The sequence below is a fragment of the Ailuropoda melanoleuca genome, chromosome 4 (genome assembly GCF_002007445.2).
Source record: "Ailuropoda melanoleuca isolate Jingjing chromosome 4, ASM200744v2, whole genome shotgun sequence".
Taxonomy (NCBI): domain Eukaryota; kingdom Metazoa; phylum Chordata; class Mammalia; order Carnivora; family Ursidae; genus Ailuropoda; species Ailuropoda melanoleuca.
Window position 1 is genome coordinate 18,172,713 of NC_048221.1, and position 19,645 is coordinate 18,192,357.

A 19,645-nucleotide genomic window follows, 5' to 3' on the forward strand; every position below is an offset into this window, starting at 1 on the left:
TCTCAAGGTTGTGAGTTTGAGCCCCACGTTGGGCATGGAGACTACTTACAAAAAAAAAGAAAGAAAGAAAAAACCCAAACAAGATTCTGCAACCCTTATTCTCTGCCTGAATCCACAGGGACCACCGGGTGGCCCAGTGGTCCTTCCTGGCATGGGTCTGAAAGGAGAGGGTCCTCCCACAGCATCTGCCCGATCATAATTGCCTATTAGAGAAAGGTCAGCCATGAATTTATCAAAACCTTGTTTGAAGCTGTGGGACTCTTCCGGCTGCTCTGACTCAGAAAAATAGCTTCCTTAAGTTCAGTCCCCTCCTGGTGAACAAAGACAGTGCTTGATTGGTGTGAAATAGTTCTCTTTTCAATATTCAACTGGAGGTGGTGGGGGGCGTGTTCCTCAGGAGCCCATCCGGACTCCCTGCCTCCCTGCTTTTCCTTCCTCCAGTCTGGTCAGCCTGAGCAGCCCTCTCTGAGTGCAGCTACCGGCGTGGTTCTCGGCGCCTCCCCACCGTGGACCCCGGCAGCCACATCTCTCCCTGCTGGCCCTGCCCTCATCAGTGTTCCCGGTGCCTGGAGCCTCTTTGGTCAGCGGACCTTATTGGCCTCATGCCTTTCCTGGGATTTCTGACAGAGGAGAGCCCAGTTGTGACCCGTGCAGTCTGGATCATTTCTCCCAGCGGTGGTCATGGTATGGGACAGGAGTGCCGAGATGGATTCAGCTCTGTGCCCCTCCCCAATGGCACCCCTGGGCCAGAGCTGGGGGGGGGGGTCCTTCCAGCCCTGCCAAACAGTTTCAGGACTTGTTTCTGAATCAGTCAGTAGCCTTTAATGCCAGAAGGGGGGAAAGCTGGTAGAAATCCAGCTATTTTTACATCCTCTACCTTTCTTGGCTATCTTTTAAAATATCTGTCCCTATAAGCCATTTTTAGTGTTCCCTGCTTGGCTTCCAGCCACTCCTTCATATCTCTGCTCTCCCTTCTTCTCACCTACTTGTCCTCCTGTGTCTCTTCTGCTTTATGGCAGAGCCCTCCTTCCCTCCCTGCTCTCCTGTCCTTATGCCAGCCCTCGCCAAGCAATCGTGCCCCCCAGCAGCCTTTGGGAGGACGGTTGGCCTCACGGGGCCTCACTGCTGATAGTCCAGATCCCTAAAACTAGGTCTTCTGTGGGGCTGGGCTGGGTCCCACCTTGGACCCCTCTCTCCCCCTTCCCTTCCTCTCTCCCTTCTCCACCCAGCGGAGATCTTTGTTAAGGAGGGGCCGCCTGAGGAGGCCCAGGGCTACCCCAACCACTCTGGTCCCCATGGGACTTGGGTCCAGGGATGTGTCACCGACGGATCTTCTGGATCACGTGTCATGGGCAGATCCTTGTGTTCAGCAGGATGGGGAGCTAGCCCCTCTCAGGTTGGCCCAGCTGGGGGAGGGCTGGGCAGTCACAGGGTGTGGCCCTCGCGGGTGTAGGCTTTTCTTCCACGGCTTCTCTAGCTTTGCCGCCTTCTGGCATGGAGGTTCCTCACAGCACATCGTTGAATGTTCCTCCTCTGGGAAATTCTCTAACCCGGGGAGAGGGGTGTGTGTGTCTTTTTGTTCTTTTCTGACTTCTCTGCTCCTGGTATCTCTTCTGCTCCCATAAATGGTGGTGCTCCCCACGAATCTTTCCTAGACCACTGCTGTCTGTGTGATCTCTGTCCCTGAGTCTTGCCTGGGAGTTGAACCCTTAACTCTCCCTAGGAAAAATATCTGGACTTACCTGAATTGAATCCCAGCTCGGATCCATCTCCTGATGTCTCTTGCACCCAGCCACCCCCACCTCAACAAAACCCAACCAAGCCTTGTGATTTTGCCTTTTCATCTCCCATTCCTCACCCACCAGTTCTCTCCCTGAATCCCCCATCTCAATCAAAAGGACCACTCCTCCCTGGGCCTCAAGCCAGAATACCCCCACTGAGCCTTCCTTCCCCCTCACCCCATGGACTGTCTCTTGGGCTATTGCCTTATTCTCACTGTTTCCCTGCCTCCATTGTCTCCTAGATGCGGAGCCAGAGCAGTCTCTTGTTTGAAAACCTTAGAGGCCCTGCTCCCCTGGCCTTTCCCTTTTAGCTCTAAGCTTTCCCATAGTTCAGGTGGCTCAAAGCACGTGATGCTGGGAGCTGTTCTAGGTGCTGGGGATGGTGCAGACTTACACCAGCCCGGCCTGCCCAGCACGGTCACACAGCCACACAGCCCGAACACGCTCTGTCATGCCTCGGAGCCTTTCTCCCCTCTGCCTACCTTGCCCTTTCACCTCAAGGGAAAGCCTCGTTAGACTTCCGCCCCACCCCTGGGCCGTGTGGTGTGTAGGGCAGTGATTCATTTGTACATCTGTCTCCCCTCTCCACCATAGGCTCCCAGAGGACTGGATCTCTGTCTGATTCACTTTTTTAAAAATTTATTTCAATTAAATATTGAATAGGTATCTCTAAAGAATATAAAAATACTCATAAAATATGTATGAGATGTAAAGGATAACAATACAATGAACACCTGTGGGCCCACCTTCCATTTTAAGAGACATAATTCGTTCATACCATCAATACCTCTCACAGGACCTGGAACCATGCCAGGGGCCAGCTAGTGTTTGTCAATGACTACGTTCCCGAATGAATGAATGAATGAATGTGGTTTTCTCTGTGAGTCTCTCGGCGTTGCCGGGCAAACTCCATGCGAAATGGTCACAACTGAATCGTGTCGCTGCCCCACTCGGTCCCACTCTGAGCTCGCTGTTTACACATCTTTCTGTTTACTTTGGATGTGCTTGTTGGGTGCCCATTCAGTACCAAGGGTGGTGTGGGCCCGGGCGGCAATGGGGAGCAAACCGTCAGAGACCTTCTCCCGGGGCTCTCCCCCTTAAACAGCTCCTCAGGAAAAAAAAAAGAATCCAAAGAGCCCAAACTGGGGCGCCTGGGTGGCTCAGTCGTTAAGCGTCTGCCTTCGGCTCAGGGCGTGATCCCGGCGTTGTGGGATCGAGTCCCAACATCAGGCTCCTCTGCTATGAGCCTGCTTCTTCCTCTCCCACTCCCCTGCTTGTGTCCCCTCTCTCGCTGGCTGTCTCTCTGTCTGTTAAATAAATAAATAAAATCTTTAAAAAAAAAAAACAACAAAAAAAAACCCACAAAGAGCCCAAACTGCCGTGCTGCCCCGTCCTCTACAGCCTCACTGGGCTCCCCAGAGGGGCGGTGTGGGACGGTGGCTAAGGACAGGGACTGCTGGCCTTGATATAAATCATATTGGCTTTGCGAGTGATGTACCCTCTCTGGGGAGCAGTTTTCTTGTCTGTAAAATGGGCAAAATGGATCCCACCCCGTGGGTTTGCTGTGAGTCATAAGGGAGTTACTATGTGACAGGTGCCTGGCATACGGTGGGGCTCATGGGAAGGGCTTGGTTGACGTCACCCCACTGTGGTCAGCAGAGCATTCTGTTTGGCGGGGCTGGGGGTGCGGTCAGCGGCCAGAGAGGACTCCGCTGTCATTTCTGCAGTTTTCTGAAGTGTGAGGTCGGATCCAGGGAAGGGCCGAGCGCCGTGCTAGTCACGTGCCATGCCTCGTTTCCTCAGCTCTAACCCGCTTTTGGGCCATGTTGTGCTGTTCTGAGTCATGACGTGCCCCCAGCGCATCCGTTCGGGAAACAACTGCTGTGTGTTCAGCGTGTGCCAGGCGCTGCGCTGGGCTCTGGGACGCAGCTATGGAGATGGCACACAGAGGCCCTGCCCACACCGAGCTGGCCGTCTACTGCAGGGGTCACGGAGGACACACAAAAGCAATACATATATGATGAGTCGGAGGGTACTCAGTGCCCTGGAGAGCAAAGGGGCAGGAGGGACAGAGCTGCGTTTTCTTTTTTTTTTAAGTTTATTTTTTATTTTTTATTAATCTCTACACCCAGTGTGGGGCTTGAACTCATGACCCTGAGATCAAGACTCACATTCTCTTGTGACTGAGCCAGCCAGGGGCCCCAGAGCTGCATTTTATTTTATTTTATTTTGTTTTATTTTTTTAAAGATTTATTTATTTATTTTAGAGAGAGAGAGAACATGAGCAGGGGGGAGGGGCAGAGGGAGAAGGAGAGAATCTCAAGCAGACTCCCTGCTGAGTGTGGAGCCCGACATAGGACTCGATCCCACAACCCTGAGATCACGACCTGAGCTGAAATCAAGAGTCAGTCACTTAACCAATGGAGCCACCCAAGCACCCCTGGAGCTGCATTTTAAATAGAGCAGTCAGGGAAAGTGTCCCTTTCTAGTGAAAAGATGTCACCAGAGCAAAGACTTGAGAGAGTGCAAGTCCAGCAGAGGCCAATGCCCAGAGGCAGAAGTGGGCCTGGCCTAAGGGAGGTAGAGGGAGGGAGGGAGAGAACAGTAGGAGATGAGGCCAGAGGGAACGGGGCCATGTCTCATGGGGCTTCAGAGGCCATTGTAAAGCCTTTGGCTTTTCTTCTGGGAGGGAAAGGAAGTGTTGGAGGGTTTAGACAGAGGAGGGAAGTGGCTGACTTACGTATGTAAGGGATTATCCTGCCTGCCGTGTAGAGAAGACCACAGAGGGGTGAGTGGATGCAGCCAGCCTTGTGCAGAACTGAAAAGAGAGGATGGCGGCCTGAACGAGGTGGAGCGAGCAGGCAGTAGGCGTGGCCAGACTCTGAAGCCAACAAGATTTACTGATGGTTGACAGAGATGGGAGAAGAAGGGGTCAGCGAAGGCTCCAAGGGGAGGCCGGGAGGCACACGTGTAGGGGAAGATGAGAGCTCAGCTTGGACACACCAGGTTTGAGATGTCTAGACGCACGATGTCTCAGTCAAGATGCAGAGTTGGCACTTAGACCAGGGAGGGGTTCAGGGAAGAAGTCTGGGCCAGAGACACACACTTGGTCATTGTCACTGGGGAGTGGAATTTTAAGCCTCGAGTCTGGGTGGGCCTTGAGACCCAGGATCGTGTATACTCAGAGAAGTCCGGGTCCCTCCAATGTGAGGATGGGGTTCTGGGATTGGGAGAGAGTTTAAACCTGTGTGGCCAGGAGGGGGGAGGAGGTGTTCCGGAAGGCAAGTGGAGAACTTACCTCAGGAAAGGGGGGAGCACTCGGCAGTGTCACTTGCCGCTGCTGAAGTGAGATCGGGAACTGAGAAGTGACTATGGGATGGATAATGTGGAGGCCTTCGGTGACAGTGACCTGAGCATTTCCTGTGGAAGGGTGTACAGAAGCCAAGTGGCACTGGCTTGAGAGGAAGAGAGGGGAGGAGCAGAGAGATGGGGCTGTAGCTAAAGGTTGAAGTGGGTCGAAGTTATTTATTTACTTATTTTTGGTGCCAGGAGAAGCGTGTTTGTACGGCAGCTGCAGTCATCCAGTAGCGAGGGGAAACGGGTAATGAAGGAAGGGGGAGGATTTGTGGAGGTGAGAAGTGGGGGCAAATACTGCGGGACAGACGTCAGGAGGCTGTCGGTGTACAGCTTCCCCTCCTGTGGCTCCCACTTTCTCAGTGAGCTGGGAGGCGGGCTGTCAGTGAAGAGAGGGAGAGACATGTCAGAGGCTTGAAGGTCAAGGAGACAGGGTGAGGAAGCACCCCGAAGTTCCGGAAAGTGAAGCGTTTGCAGGGAGCCCTTGCAGGACGGGCTTGGCTGGGGGGCAGGAGGAGCTGTTTGCCTCTTTGCTGTCACTACAGCTAAGTTGAAAGCTAACTTGAATCTGGATCTCTGTCACAGAGATTTTGTCCCCAGAAAGACTACACGATGATGCCACATTGATTTAAAATGCCATTACATACACGGAAGTTTGCCTGTCACGTATCAGGCAACTCCCATACAACAGAGATGGCCACATTCCTCAGAAGAGACCGCAGGGCCTGCGCAGGCTGGGAAAGGGGCCGGAGCCTCTCCACGTGATAGAAAAGGAGCTCTCAGTAGCTTCTCATTAGCTTTCAGGGGCATTCTTGTTTTTGTCTTTGTTTTTTATTTTAATTCCAGTATAGTTAACATCCAGTCAGGAGGTGCTTTTAAATTCCAGCCCCACGCCTGGGTGGCTCAGTCAGTTAAGTGTCTGACTTCGGCTCAGATTATGATCTCAGGGTCCTGGGATCGAGCCGAGCCCGGCATATGGGCTCCCAGCTCAGCAGGGAGTCTGCTTTTCTCTCTTCCTCTCCCTCTGCCCCTCCCCCTGCTCCTGCTTTCACTCTCTCTCAAATAAATAAGTGAAATCTTTAAAAATAAATAAGTAAATTAATTAATTCCAATCCCAAATCATTCAAATAAAAAATGAAACTAAGAATTTAACCAAGTGGCAATCTTTCTTTACCTAGAAATTAGTCTACGGGAAGGCCCTGGAGCACAGCTTCCAAGTGTGGCCCAGAGATGCTGCGGCCACCACATCCTGGGCCTCACGGCTGGTGGCCATGTGGCCCTGAGGGGCTCGACTCAGGCTCCGGTAATTCTACTGAGGAAGGAAGTGGCAGGTCCATGAGACTGGATAGATGGGTGTATGCTCTTGTTAGTTGATGAAAGAAATATTTGATGGACACGTTAGAGTGTTTCCTTTTTCTGGAAGTCTTTATTAGACCTAGGGTGTGGCTCCCCCCCTCCCTGCACTGTTCCTCAGAAGGGAGGGAGAACTGCAGACTGTCTCAGAGCGGGACCTTCCCAGGGGGGTCCTGGTCTCCCCTCTGGAAGGGCTTGTGCTAAGAGGTTCTACCAGTTGGCAAGCAGATGGCTTTCATCAGGGGGCAGCAAACTTCAAGTCCCCCCTGCCAGTCAGGCCCTAAGAGGTCAGGGGGCTCCAGGGCAGAAGGCACCAGGGCAGGCCCCTCACAGGCAGCTGTGGCCTGGCCTCCGCAGTGGCTCTCAGCCAGTCTAGCCGGCCTGCTGGGTGCCGGGATCCACCCCAGTGAATACAGACTGAAGCAGGGATAGAATTTCAGGCAGGCAATATAAAACATCGTCTTTGACTTTTTGTTCTCAGCTTCTTTCAAATTAGAAAAGGAAAATTGGGAAAAGGAAAATAAGGAGACTGCGTTTAGCCTAACAGTGTGACTTTCTAGCTCACTGCACTGCTCAGCTCTGCTGACTTCTCTGCAGGTCGGGATGGAGATGGGGGGTGAAGCACGGTAGACCTCCCTCAGTGGTTCCTCAAGGCCTGGATCCTAGGACTCCAACCCCACCCCCAGCCTTGCACTAACGGACTTGGTCTAGCATCTCAGTGGACTTGGTCTAGTATCGGGCCTGGTGGTGGACTGCCCAAAAGAAGGTTCCTTTGTCCCTGTTGGAGATGGCATTAACTAGGCATTGGGATGCCTCCCCGACCCATCTCTAACTGTCTGGGGTCAGCCTTTGAAGGGGACAGGCCAGAATAGAGCTGCCGGGGCAATAGCTCTGAATTTGAGCTGCATGTAGGGATCACCTGGGGAGGGAAAAATATGAATACCAGGGTCCTGCTCCCACAGGTTCTGATGTCATTTGTCTGGGGTGGTTAGTCTGAGAGCCAGAAATTTAAAAACCACCCTGGGTGTTTCTAATGTATAGGCGTAGAGCCTTGGTACTCAACATGTGGTCCGCAGACCATAGTCTAGGTATCACCTTAGTGATTGTTCAAAGTGCAGCTCTCACCCCAGACTTACTGAATCAGAATCCGCACTTAATCAGGAACAAAGAGGGGAACTCGTGATCCTACCACATGGCCTGGTGCTGAGGGTTCAAGAGGGAGATGCTCGTCAGGGCTCAGCACGGGGCGCAATCAGTGCTCGGCAAACAGTGGCTGTGATGATGCCACTGGGCAGGAAGCGGAGGGTGGAATGGGGCTCGGCAGGGCCACCCAACTTGATAGAGCCCTTTGCAGGCTGCTTCTTTGAGAAGTGTCTCTAACATAGTCATTTTCAATGTCATTTCAGCGTTTCCAGGAGACTGGACCCCAAGGAGCCCCCGGGTAGCCAGAGAGCAGCTTCCCCAACCCCGAAGCAGGCTTCTGCTACTGCTCCCGGCCGCGAGAGCCCCCGGGAGACAAGGGCACAGGGCCCAGCGGGCCAGGAGGCTGATGGCCCCCGCAGGACGCTGCAGGTAGACAGCAGGACGCAGAGATCAGGGCGGTCCCCCTCTGTGTCACCGGACAGAGGCAGCACCCCCACATCACCCTACTCCGTCCCCCAGATCGCCCCCCTTCCCAGCAGCACGCTGTGTCCCATATGTAAGACCTCGGACCTCACGTCGACCCCCAGCCAGCCAAACTTCAACACCTGCACCCAGTGTCGCAACAAGGTCTGCAACCAGTGTGGGTTCAACCCCAACCCTCACCTCACCCAGGTAACTGCCTTCTGCGCCGGCTCCCCCACCTACCTTCCCACACCTCCCTCGGTTCTCTTCCCCTCTTTTTTTTTTTTTTTTTTTTAAGTAAGCTCCATGCCCAGTATGGCGGACAATGGGGCTTAAAATCACAACCCTGAGATCAAGACCTGAGCTGAGATCAAGAGTCGGAAGCTTAACTGACTGAGCCATCCAGGTGCCGCTCCCTTCCCCTCTTTACCTTAATCTCTTTCCCTGGTCATTTCCCTTGGCCACTGGAATTCGTGTCTTCCTGGCTTCAAGATGTGGTAGCAGAGAAGAGGCCTGGCCACAGATCTCCTGCATCTCCTGAAGCCTCAGGCAGAGTCCCAGCAGAGAAGATGCTTTCTTACCCAGTGCGAGTCTGACCCAGAAAAATGGCCTTAGAGAGGGCCAAAGTCAGGCTTCTGGGCAACTTTTCTCAATGGTTACTCATTTGGAGAGGGCCACAGGCAACTGCAGGCTGGAGGGGAGGCACATTTCCCTGGCCACAGGCTGGCCTTTCTCCCTGGCAGTGGGCACTGGAAGAGGGTGCTGGTGAGGGAAGCAAGGTTTTAGGGGAGGCAGGAAACAGCCTTCCAGTTGGGCTCTGGGAAGCTTCTCCGCTGGGCTTCTACTCCAGTTAGCTGGGGCATGAGGTGACGGAGCAGCTAGCCATCCCCAGAGAAACAACACTGGGGTAGAGACCCAGGCTAGGAGCCAAGCATTCACAATGGGTGACAGTGTCCTCCACTCACTAAAAGGCCACTGCAGGGCCATTTCCACGAGATTGGCCTCCTTTTGGCCCCTAGGTCCTCAGCCCCATCCTGGCTTTGTTCAGGATGCTTTGAGTCACTGTGGCATGCTCAGCCAAGCCCCTGGACGCTATTTTTGGTGACCTGGGTACTAGTAGAGCTGGGCCCATGCCTCTGAAATGAACGAAGCAAGTTTACTGGCTTCCCCCTCTCCTCTGGGATAACCAGTAGAAGTCTCTAGTTCCTCCCCCGGGGTTCTCTCTGCCCTTGGGCAGGATGGAGCACGGCTGGCTGCAGGCACAGGCATGGCTGCCTCTGGGATTATCAGCAGCAGGAACCATTTGGACCTCGTGGGTGGGGGGACGAGTGAGAATAATTGTTCGCAGGTCGGGGTCTATTTGTGACATGAGGTGCCGTGGGTGTGGGATGTGTGGTTTGCGAGAGGTAAGTGTGAGATTCTGAGGAAGGAGCTGCCGTTGTGGGGAGATGACTCAGTAGGTTTGGAGTCGCTCCTGGAGTGTGGGGGCTTCCTTGAGGAGGCGGGCACACTCGTGATTATTGCATCTGTGATTAGAAACAGGCCCGTCCCTGCACTGATCAATTAGGTAAGCGTTGGCCCTTCAGTACTTAGAACAGTGTGATCCAGACCAGACAGGCTCACCTGTGTGTTTCTGCCAGCGAGAAGCCAGAAGCACCTGGCCCCACAGGAGCAGAGAGGTTTGGCAGGCAGGGCCGAGATCCTGCTGTGCCCCCCACCATGTGGCTGCACCCCTCTGAGCTCCAGCCTCCCTGAGACACTCACTTAAGCCCTCTGGATGAGGTGGGCGGAGATCAAGTGAGGGCAGCACATGGTGCACTGGCTTCCTGGTGGGCAGCCCAGCCCTTGCCACGCAACAGGCTCCCCCGAGCCCAGGACCTTGGGTGAGGTGGGAAGGGAGCCAGCCTTTGATGTGCTGGGAAAAACAGCAGAGTGGGAGGACCTGGGCAACGCTCGGTCCATCTGCCTCATTGTGCCGGGAGGAAGCCGAGGCTCGGGGCCAGGAAGGAAGAGGCCTCAGACTTACTGCAGATGTGCAGTGTTTGGTGAAGTGCAGGCCTCCCCGCCAGGTACTTTGAGCAAATGCTGAGCCAGACAAATGCATGGGTTCTTTGCTGTGAGGCTTCTCGGGCCTTCGGCATCTGGAATGGCACCATGCAGCTCCGAGACAGACCTGTAGTCTGCAGCCTTTCCCAGACTTGCTTTCGCAGAACATTAGGGACTGCTGTTCCATGGCATCAGTCTGGGAAATGCTGACCTAGCGTATTCTCCAGGCTCTCAGAACCTGCTGGATGCCCTTTTCTGAAGGCATCTCCAAGCAGAACCTTTTCTTCTCCAGGATTGGCTTTCAGTGGGTTTCCTGTCAAGCTGAAAGGACCCTGGCACATTTTCCCGAGAGGCCAGCAGAGCCTAATTCTTCAGTCAGGGCAGCTGGCCCTGAGCAGAGTCACCTCTTTGGTCTCGTGTCCACATAATGAGAAAAACCAGTTTGTAGGCTTGGCTCCCATATCTGCTGATCCACCCTGGTCAGAACACACCTGTTCTGGAACCTCTGACTTGACATTATGTCATCCAGGAAGGCCGTTTCTGGGATTACCCTGGTGTCTGTGGGTTGGGCTCCTGCCTGGCCTGAGGTTCCGGGCAGGGCAAGGGCTGGTTCTGAAGTGGGTTGTGTCTAGGTGGCAGGGGCTCAGGCTGAGTGACCTTTTTCCAGGAAACCCCGCTCCGGTACTCATGTCTCAGGAGAAACCCTGCGAGCGTGCGAAGGGAGGTGGCGCTGGTCCCCGCACAGATGCACTGTGGACGCTGGCCACTGGGGAGCATGTTGGGGACCTCGTCTGGGGGTGGGGGTATGTGTCTGAAACTGCTAGCATAGTGATGCTCAGGCAGGGCTGAAGAGGGCTGGGTCCCGCATTCCACCTGGAAGCTCACCAAAGCCTCACCGGGGCAGGTCAGCATGATCCTCGGCCTCCTGCTGGCAGAAGGAGTTCTAGAAAGGGACAAGGGCCACACATGTGACACGGAGGGTTTCATGGCCTCTCCGAGACTGCTAATGAAGCTGCCCTTGGGTCTTTGGAAATGTGATCATGGAAAACGGACCCTTCTTTCCAGGTAGAAAGAGAATCACTGGCTTGTCCCTCACGTCGCAGCCCAGATTAGGACTGACGGAGCCGTTGTGCTGAATGGCTAGGTGAAGGCAGGGGAGCCGAAAGGAGGGAAGAGATGGCCACTGGAACTCAGTGAATTTGTCTTTCCACCTCATGGCATCTGTCAGAGTCTTGTGACTTCAGCTGGGTCTTTCAGAAAGGGCAGACTAGGTGTGGAGAGGAGAATCAATACAGGCAGAACAGTCTGCCCCATTTGGCCAGAGCAGCGGCTGAGAACCAATCCTTTCCTGGCCAGCGGGCCCGGTCTTCTCCTGTCCGTTCCCAGGCCGCCGGGTGGGTACTACGCTCGCACAGACGAGCTTGCCGTCTGCCCAGGCCCCGGATGGCCAGCTCTCACGGCTGCGATGCCTTCAGAGGAGGGTGCCCGCCCATGCACTTTGCTGGGCTTCTGAGGCCCGGAGCATGTGGAAAGTGCATGGAAGTCAGGGAAGGAGCTCAGAGCACTCTTTGCCTATAGATCAGGAGACTAAGTCTTGGGAAGTCTTGGCTTATTCGGGGTCATTTCGGAGCAAAAGTGTCGGGGACCCAGCAGCAGCAGCTTGCTTCCGGTTTTCCGTCAGGGACTCTCGGCACTATCTTCCCCATCCACGGTCCATTTCTGCTCAGGTGGAGGACAGTTCAGAACAGCCACTCTTCATGGTGAGCCCATTTCTTTTCGCAGTTCTGCAGTCCTGGAGCTCAGGACAGAGGAATAATTTAACCTGTTTGAAATTGTGGCAAAAGACTGGGGTTTCCTTGTGGGGGGCTGAACATCTCTCACCACCCAATAGAGGCCCTCGCCGTGAGGATGTGCTGACCCAGAGGCGTTGGCGTGTAGCCCATTCCATGCCCAGTGGTGGGGAAAAGCAGGAAGAGTGCTCTCTTCTCTCCCTGGATGTTAGTCCTTAGAAAAGTACCTTAATTTCCCAAATGTCCGATTTCTCTAAAAGAGAAGCAGGGGGTCAGGGGCCAGCCTTGGTGGCTTTGCTGATGCATCATGCCTGCTCAGGCCTATCAGCCCAGCTCTCCACTCTTCGGTGACTTAACGTTCAGGCCTGCCACCCCTTTCTCCTCTAGGAGAGAGGCCCTTGTTGCACAAGTCAGGCTCTATCCTGATAGCTGGGGATGGGAGAGAAGGCATGGTGATGCACCTGTTGGGTGGAGTCTGGGAGGTGAGGCTTGGGTGGGCAGCGGGGTGGGACTGAACTGCTGGAGAAGCTAAGCAGTGGCCAGGGGCAGCCGGACCTGCCAGTCCCCTCAGGGGCCTCCCTGCCCCTCTCAGAGCAGCCCGGCAGCACACCCTAGCCTGGAATTCCTCCAGATAGGAGTCTGTCCTCACCCTAGGAACGGTGTCACAGCGGCCAGGGCTGTGCGGACTCAGGGCTGGTGGCCTGCCTGTGCTTCCAGAGCTGATTGGCAGAGATGTCCCCGAGCACCACCTCCAGTGAGGCCGCGGGCCGCACCTGGGAGGCCCAACCCCTTCCCCAGTGGCTGCTCCCCGATCCCTAGCCTTCCAGGTTCAGGCAGCCCATCTGAGCTCATCTGCCTCCCGCCTCCCTTGCTCTCGTCAGAATCACTCAGAAGCCCCTCTAAAAAACTACAGAAAAATGATCATGGTTTTTCTTCGCCTGTTCCAAGGTCTGGACTTTGCCGAGACCAAGCCAAGGGTGTGTAATCCATTGTGCACCCCCCTTCGTCCCCACTCCATCGGCAAGCCTTGGGCTGAAGCGCTTATCTGTGGTGGGCGGTGTGGGGAAGGGAGGGAGTTGAAGCAATGGCCATAAGCCTTTCCTCTACTGCCTGCATCCCACTCCTTTCCGGCAGGGGCCGGGGCACCAGATGGCCCGGGGGAGGTGCTGTGAGTGCGACGCGAATCCCTCCATTGTAGCCACCAGGCTTGCCCCCTTCCCTCTGCTTCTTCCTGGCCACACTGCCTCGTGGGCCAGTAGGAGATGAGGAGCAGGTGTTAGGAGGACATAGATCAGCAGTGGGCTGAGGAGAGGCAAAGGTGTCCCCCTCCTTCCTGCACACGTGCCCAGCCTTCCCTTCTCCGCCTCCACACCAAAAGGAAGTGGGTCTCCAGGCCGCAGGCCCTTTGGGAAACCTTTCCCCCACAGTACATCTAGTCCTTGGGCAGTTTGCCTTGAAGAACAGTCTCCAGGTCAAGAGGGAAATGCCCGCCAAGCTTCAGTCAGTCCTGGACAGCCAGCCCTGCCGCCTGTCGGTGCTCCCAGGAGACAGGACGCTCGACCTGCCTGCTGGGACCACTGGGCACATGTGGAAGAGACAGCTCTGTGGGAGCGGGAGCTGTTTCCTAGCTGGAGCCATCAGGCACAGAACTCCAGCTTTTAGCTACAAAGGGGGCCATATGTACGGTTATCTAAGAACGAATGTGAAATTAATTCAGAGCAGAAACCTGAGATTTTATTCCTGAAACACCTGGTTTTATACATGTGGGCAAAAGAAACAGAATGGGAAGGGAATTGAGTAAAAATGGTAGGAAAAAAGAGAAGTAAATAAAGTGGGAACAGGAAGAAGGAACAGAGGGGAGAAGCAGGAAAGGGAGGTGATGGAGACAGCCAGAGGCAGGAAGGGGCAGGGAGGCAGGAGAGCTCGTGAAGTCACCAGCTGCTGGCTGGCAACCTGGGGCAGGCCTGCCTGGATCCACCGTCAGAAGGAGGCCCTCTCCCTTCTCATCCTTTCCTTCCCCTGCAAATGCTGTGGAGGCCTTATGTGAAGCCGGGAACTGTCCTTGACACTGGAGAGTCAGGCAGAGCTGAAGCAGCTGTGTTGCTCAGCCCTGTGGAGCCTGTAGGCCAGAGGGAGAGGCGGCCCTTCTGCCGATAGCCACCCAAGCAAGCACACACTCGACACCTGAGGGTCAGTTTTGATGGGGGCCAGAGGGAGGCTGGGGGGCTTGATGGGATGCTGCAATGAGCCCCTTGGGTGGGTGGGGCTTGTACAAGGAGGGGACATTAGACTGAAGCTGGACTGAGGAAAGGTGGGGCCCGGGGAGGCCTGAGGGGAAGTGCAGAGTCTGTGTGAGGGCCCAGAGCAAGCAGGGCTGGGGTGGCTGGAGTGCCATGAGCACGATCAGAGGGCGTGCAGATCCTGCTGGGGTCTGTAGATGGGATTTCAAGGGTATCAGAGAGTGGCAGTGGGAAAGTCAGATGTGCATTTAAAAACACCTTTTAGGGGGCACCTGGGTGGCTCAGTCAATCGACCGTCCGGCTCTTAGTTTTGGCTCAGGTTGTAATCTCAGGGTCCAGGGATTAAGCCCCACATCAGGCTCCCTGCTCAGCGGGGAGTCAGCTTCTCTCCCTCTCCCTCTGCTCCTCCCCCTGCTCTCTCTCTGTCTCTCTCTCAAAAAAATAAATCTTGAAAAAAAAAACACAACCTCTTTGAAAACTGATAACGGTAATGGTTGTACAACATTATGAATGTAATGAATGCCACTGAATTGTACACCGTTTAAAGTGGTCAAATGGCCAATTTTATGTTATGCTTATTTGACCACAAAACTCTCAACACCCCCCCCAACCTCTACCTGCCGTGCGGAGATCAACCCATGGGGCAGGGCTGGCTTGCAGGAGTAGCTGGGGCTAGGGCCCTGGTGATGCTAGTGGAGGGCCTTGACCGATTGATTCCTGGTGGATTTTGGAGCCTAAACGCATGGGTTTTGGACCTGTGTTGGACATGGAGGCTAGGTGCTAGAGACGGAGAATGTTTCCATTTTGGCCACGTCAAGCTGGAGGTGCCTATGGGCCTTCAGGTGGAGCTCAGTAGCTGGCCTGCAGACCTGGGACCCTGGTGTGCAGCTCACAGGTTGGGGCCGGAGACCTCTGAGACTCACAAGCGTGTCTCCATCAGTGTACATCACACTACACGCTTCAGTAAGCGTACCGTCAGCTAGAGTTTGGTATTTGTTTCAGGCATGTGGTTTTATTTTTAGGTAAAAATGTACCTATGATGAAACGTACAGAGCTCAAGCGTAGCATTCCATGAGCTTTGACAAGAGCACGCAGCTGCGTCAGCCAAACCCCTCTCTCGAGGTGGACATCCTCGTCACCCTGGAAAATCCCTTCAGGCCCCACTCCTGTCCATCCCCACCCCTCCTCCAGAGACAACTGCTATTCTGGTTTTTCTCCACCATGGACGAGTTGTACCTGTCCTAGAGCCTCATATCAATGAATCTCACAGAATGTGCTCTTTCGGATAAGGCTTCTTTCCCTCAGCATAGCGGATTTTGAGGGTTGTCTATGTGGACAAGTCTTGAAAAGCCTGACTGAGGAGAGGAGAGAGCCCAGGCAGTAGACAGGAGCGGGTTCTGGGAGGCAGGAGACCACGGTACTGAGTTCTGGGAGAGGCAAGACATGCCTAGGGGTGTGGGGGAGGGGGTGTGCTTGAAGGACTGGGATCCCCCGGAGAGGCAGGTCTAGATCCTGAGTGTGGAGGAGGCAGCCTATCGTGTGGCTCCTCTTGAAGACGTCGGAAGCAGGGCAGTGGTTTGAGCCAGAAGGCAGGGGAGGGGGCCAGGCAGGGAGGGGAGCAGGAGAAATTGAACCAGCCATTGTGGACCAAAGCTTCCCGGAGAGAGGGAGAGAGTGCGTTAACCAGGCAGCTACGGGGGCCCAGGAGAAGCTGGGACAGTGTTCATTTACGGTGAGCCCATTTGCCTGGTACCCATTTACCTGCTTGGGTAGAGGCCCGGAGAAAACAGGCCTGTGGTTGGACCTCGTTCTGAAGCAGACATAGGTCAAGAGAGCACAGACATCTGGCAGAATGACTGCATGATAGACCATAGATTCAGCTGGGCAGGAAGAGATGTGAAGGCAGAGGCTCGATGGGTGGGTTCCCCACGAGGCCCAAGGACTGCTACAGTGGGGAGGCCAGAAGTGACCTAGCAGGCTGGAGGAGGGCAGGTACAGAGTGCTTTTGGAGGAGATGGTTTGGGGTGATAGTGGGTTTGAGGGTGAGGCCGAGGGATAGCGCTACTGGCTGAGTCAGCGCGGTGGCAGTCAGCTCAGTGGAAGCCTGGGAGACAAGGGCCACGGGGCTTTTGAGAACTAGTGGCCAGGAGAATGGGGCCTGGAGGGCAACAGCAGCTAGGAGGGGAGAAGTGTGGGGAAGCCAAGGGCTGAGCCCCAGGGGTCCCGGGGACTTTAAAGGGAGGGTGAGCGGTTACCACATTCTGACGTCCAGGGAGTCCAGTTTCTCCTAGAGAGGTCGATGGGGGACCAAGAAGAGCATAGGGAGTTTGGGGAGCTGGCTTGGGCAGGAAAGGTTGTTTTGTGGGGCACAGTGGAAGGCCTGGGAGGGAGGGGAGGCTGTCCAGGGGAGGCTGGGAGGAGCTGAACACCAGACATAGGAAGGCAGGTGTTTGTAGGGATCAGCTGGGAGATGGATTCTTTCCGTTTCATGGAGCTCCAAGCCAGTGAGGCCTTCCAGCCCCAAGCAACAATTAGATTCAGCCTCCACTCCCCGAATCCTGGCCTCACATGCTGGGCAGTTTCCTAGGGCCTCCCTGATGGGCTGTGCCTGGCTGATTCATCCATCCAGTTCTGGATTAATGTGCCCCACCCTTTGGGCCCCTGTGGCACCTGCCTGCCCCTAAGGCCGCAGGCAGCTGGGTGCTGGATGAGGCAGGTGGTATGTCCAGTGCTGTGGGGAGAGTAAGGGGGCAGGCCAGCCCCGATCCCTGCTCTGAACTACCATTTGTCCAGGGACCACACTGGGACATGTGCCTTCTCTTGAGGCCTGGCCAAAGGCTCACAGTCCAGAAGAGAATGGAGAGTCACACTGGCTGGTGGGACCCTCCCAGGAACCAGCAGGGAAGGCTTGTTTTTAAGCTGTTTCTGTGATGTTTGAACTTGTACCAAAATGGAAAAAAGCATGAATGCGGCCTCAGGCATGTTGGTGCAGAGTGACTGACCACCGAATGCCCTCTCCCCTGGGGAGGGCTGGGCCTCAGAGGCAAGCCGCCACTCCCTGCGGGAAGGCAGGCTAAGGGATGGCTGTGCGCCTCCTTCTTCCTTGCTGGTGGGGTGGCAGGAGGGGAGAGTGGAAAGAGAATCTGTTGCTGCTGGGGGCCCTCAGAACCTCCTGGAGCCTCGGAGGTGACAGTGAGGCAGAAGCACGTTTCCTGGGCAGCATCCTTTCGGGCTGGGGATGGCCAGTGAGCCTGGGACACAGGGTGGCAGGTCTCAGTGCCACCAGTGTCCCTGTGGGAGAGATGCAGAAACCCCTCCCCCAGAGTGCCCACAGTCCCCTCTCTGTCCCAGAGCCCAGTGTGGGGAGCAGTGGGGACCGGCCACCGCAGATAGATCGTGGCTGGCTGTTCCTTCAATGTGTGGTTCACAGAGCCCCCAGCCTGGCCCCAGCCTCCGGATCCTGGGTGAGCAGTGCCACCTTAGCCGCCCTTCCCCTACACTGAACAGTTCAAGTGAAGGAGCAGCTGAGAAAGGCTCTTCTAGGGATGGCCCCTTCAGAGCCAGAGCCCACGAGGCCCCGCCTTTCTGAAGCCCCCACCCCGCCCCCACAGGCTCCTGGCTGGGCCGGCAGTGGCTCTCTCTGGGAAGCCACTTTCCTATAGCGCCTGCTTCTCCCACTTCCAAGGCAGCTCTTGGCCTGCACACCACACTGAGCCTTCGCATCCCTAGTGCTGCTCAGGCCCCCACCGGGCTGGGGTGTGCAGGCGTCTATGCCTCTGAGATGGCAGGATGGGCTTCCTTGCTGGCAAGAAGGGTCAGCTTGACGAAACCTAGTGTCTGGCAGAGCCATTCACCTCAGTGTAGCCCTGGGAAGTCCTCTTAGCTTAGCCTGCCAGGTCAGGCTCGTGGAGGAACTAGACCGCAGGACTCTAAGAGAGATTTCCTATCACACTAGTAGAAGGCCATTCCCTGTGATTCTAGTGGGCAGCTGGGTTAGAGGGGGCCACAGAGCCACAGACACTGGTACAGATGAGGAAGGCTCTCACTGCTGCTGGTCCCAGGGCTGAGGAGTCTGCCCCAGTCCTGGCCATGTGTTCCCAGCCTAGGTGGGCAAGTGGGCTAAGGGTGCGGGAAGGAAGAGGCTGAGGCTGACCTCCTCAGCTCCAGCTCCTGATGATCGGTGAGGGAGGCCCAGGGAAGTCTTGCTAGGTTCAGAGAGCTCCCTTCCCAGTGTCCTGCCTGGGAGGCCTTTCACGCGGGGCCTGTCTGCCTGGGCCTGAGCCTAGGTGGGGCACGGAGAGGGCGTGGTCAAGGCTCCTCACCGTCTAGAAGAGGCTGGATAGAAATAGCTGTGCCCATCTGGGCTATGAGTCACCAAGGGGTGTTTTAGCTGTTTCTTGGAGAGGTTCTATTTTAGGTGAGTGTCTGTGACAGCCTGGGTGACGGAGGCTGGGTAAGGGAAGGTTCTGGTGGTGAGTGCAGGAGTTTTAGCACATGCCCTTATTCAACCCTGTCCAGAACCTGAAGGAGGGTCACTCTGAAGTCCCAGGATAAGGAACTTTACCTCCCAGATCCCTCTTCTCAGAAAGTCCCAGGGTAGCTGTGGCCTGCAGGTGCGTGGAAGCAGGGGAGCCTGGGGTATACAGTAGGCACCCGCTATAGGAACTGAGTCTGTGGCTCTGCCCTGCGCCAGGACCTGGGCCTCCCTTCAGGAGGGTAATCCCATCCAAGGCTCCCTCTGAGGGTGAGCAGAAACAGCTTGCCCCGGGGAGCTCCCCCTCTGCTCTCCCCAGTGAGCCCTCCCTAGCCAAGAGGGACCTTTCTAAAGGGCTCTTCGGACTGAGTCCCAGGGACACAAATTGTTTCCTCTCAGGCTTTCTCTGTCCGAAGGTAGACAAAGCTACCTTGGGTCTCCAAAAACGTCTAGGTGAGTTGACAGTTCCCAGCTTGGCAGAGCTTCATACCCCAGTGCTAAGGCATCACTGTTCTTAGGTTTTCTGGAACTGGGCTTGGTCTTGGAGGGCTCTGCCAGGGTTTTGCAGAGGGGACTTCTAGACCCATGACTTGACCTGCATGAGGCTGCTGGCATTTGGAAGAGGCAGGAATGCAGAAGGCTCCAGGCTGCGGCTCAGGAGCCGGGCCAGGCTGGCAGGGCTGGTCTCACCCACAGCACCACTTCCTAGCGGGTTAACCACAAGAGCATGTGGTTACATTCTATCAGACCTTGATTTTCTCTACTATGAAGACAAAATGCAAGGATGCTCGTGAACAAGCCGAGTGTGGTGCTGGGCAAGACAGCCAAGCCCCGGCTCCCCAGCTGGCGAGTCAGCCAAAGCAGCAGCCACACAGCCTTGTGGTCTCAAGGCGGAGAGCGGGATGGAAGGCACCCCTGAGGACGGACAGAAGCGGCTTTTATCCTCAGGAACAGGATGGGACCTTTCCCTGGTGACTGGGCCACCATCATGCTTTCAAAGGC

At 55.5% G+C, this 19,645-nt stretch overlaps 1 protein-coding gene across 1 annotated transcript in view; it reads left to right on the plus strand.

Annotated features, from left to right (window-relative positions):
* The window catches only part of BSN (bassoon presynaptic cytomatrix protein), an 89,450-nt gene that overhangs the window by 41,414 nt on the left and 28,391 nt on the right, over window positions 1–19,645 (plus strand). Inside the window, exon 3 of the mRNA XM_034657208.1 lies at window positions 7,895–8,303. Within this exon, the coding sequence (XP_034513099.1) occupies window positions 7,895–8,303 (409 nt within the window). The remainder of the gene's footprint in view (window positions 1–7,894; window positions 8,304–19,645) is intronic.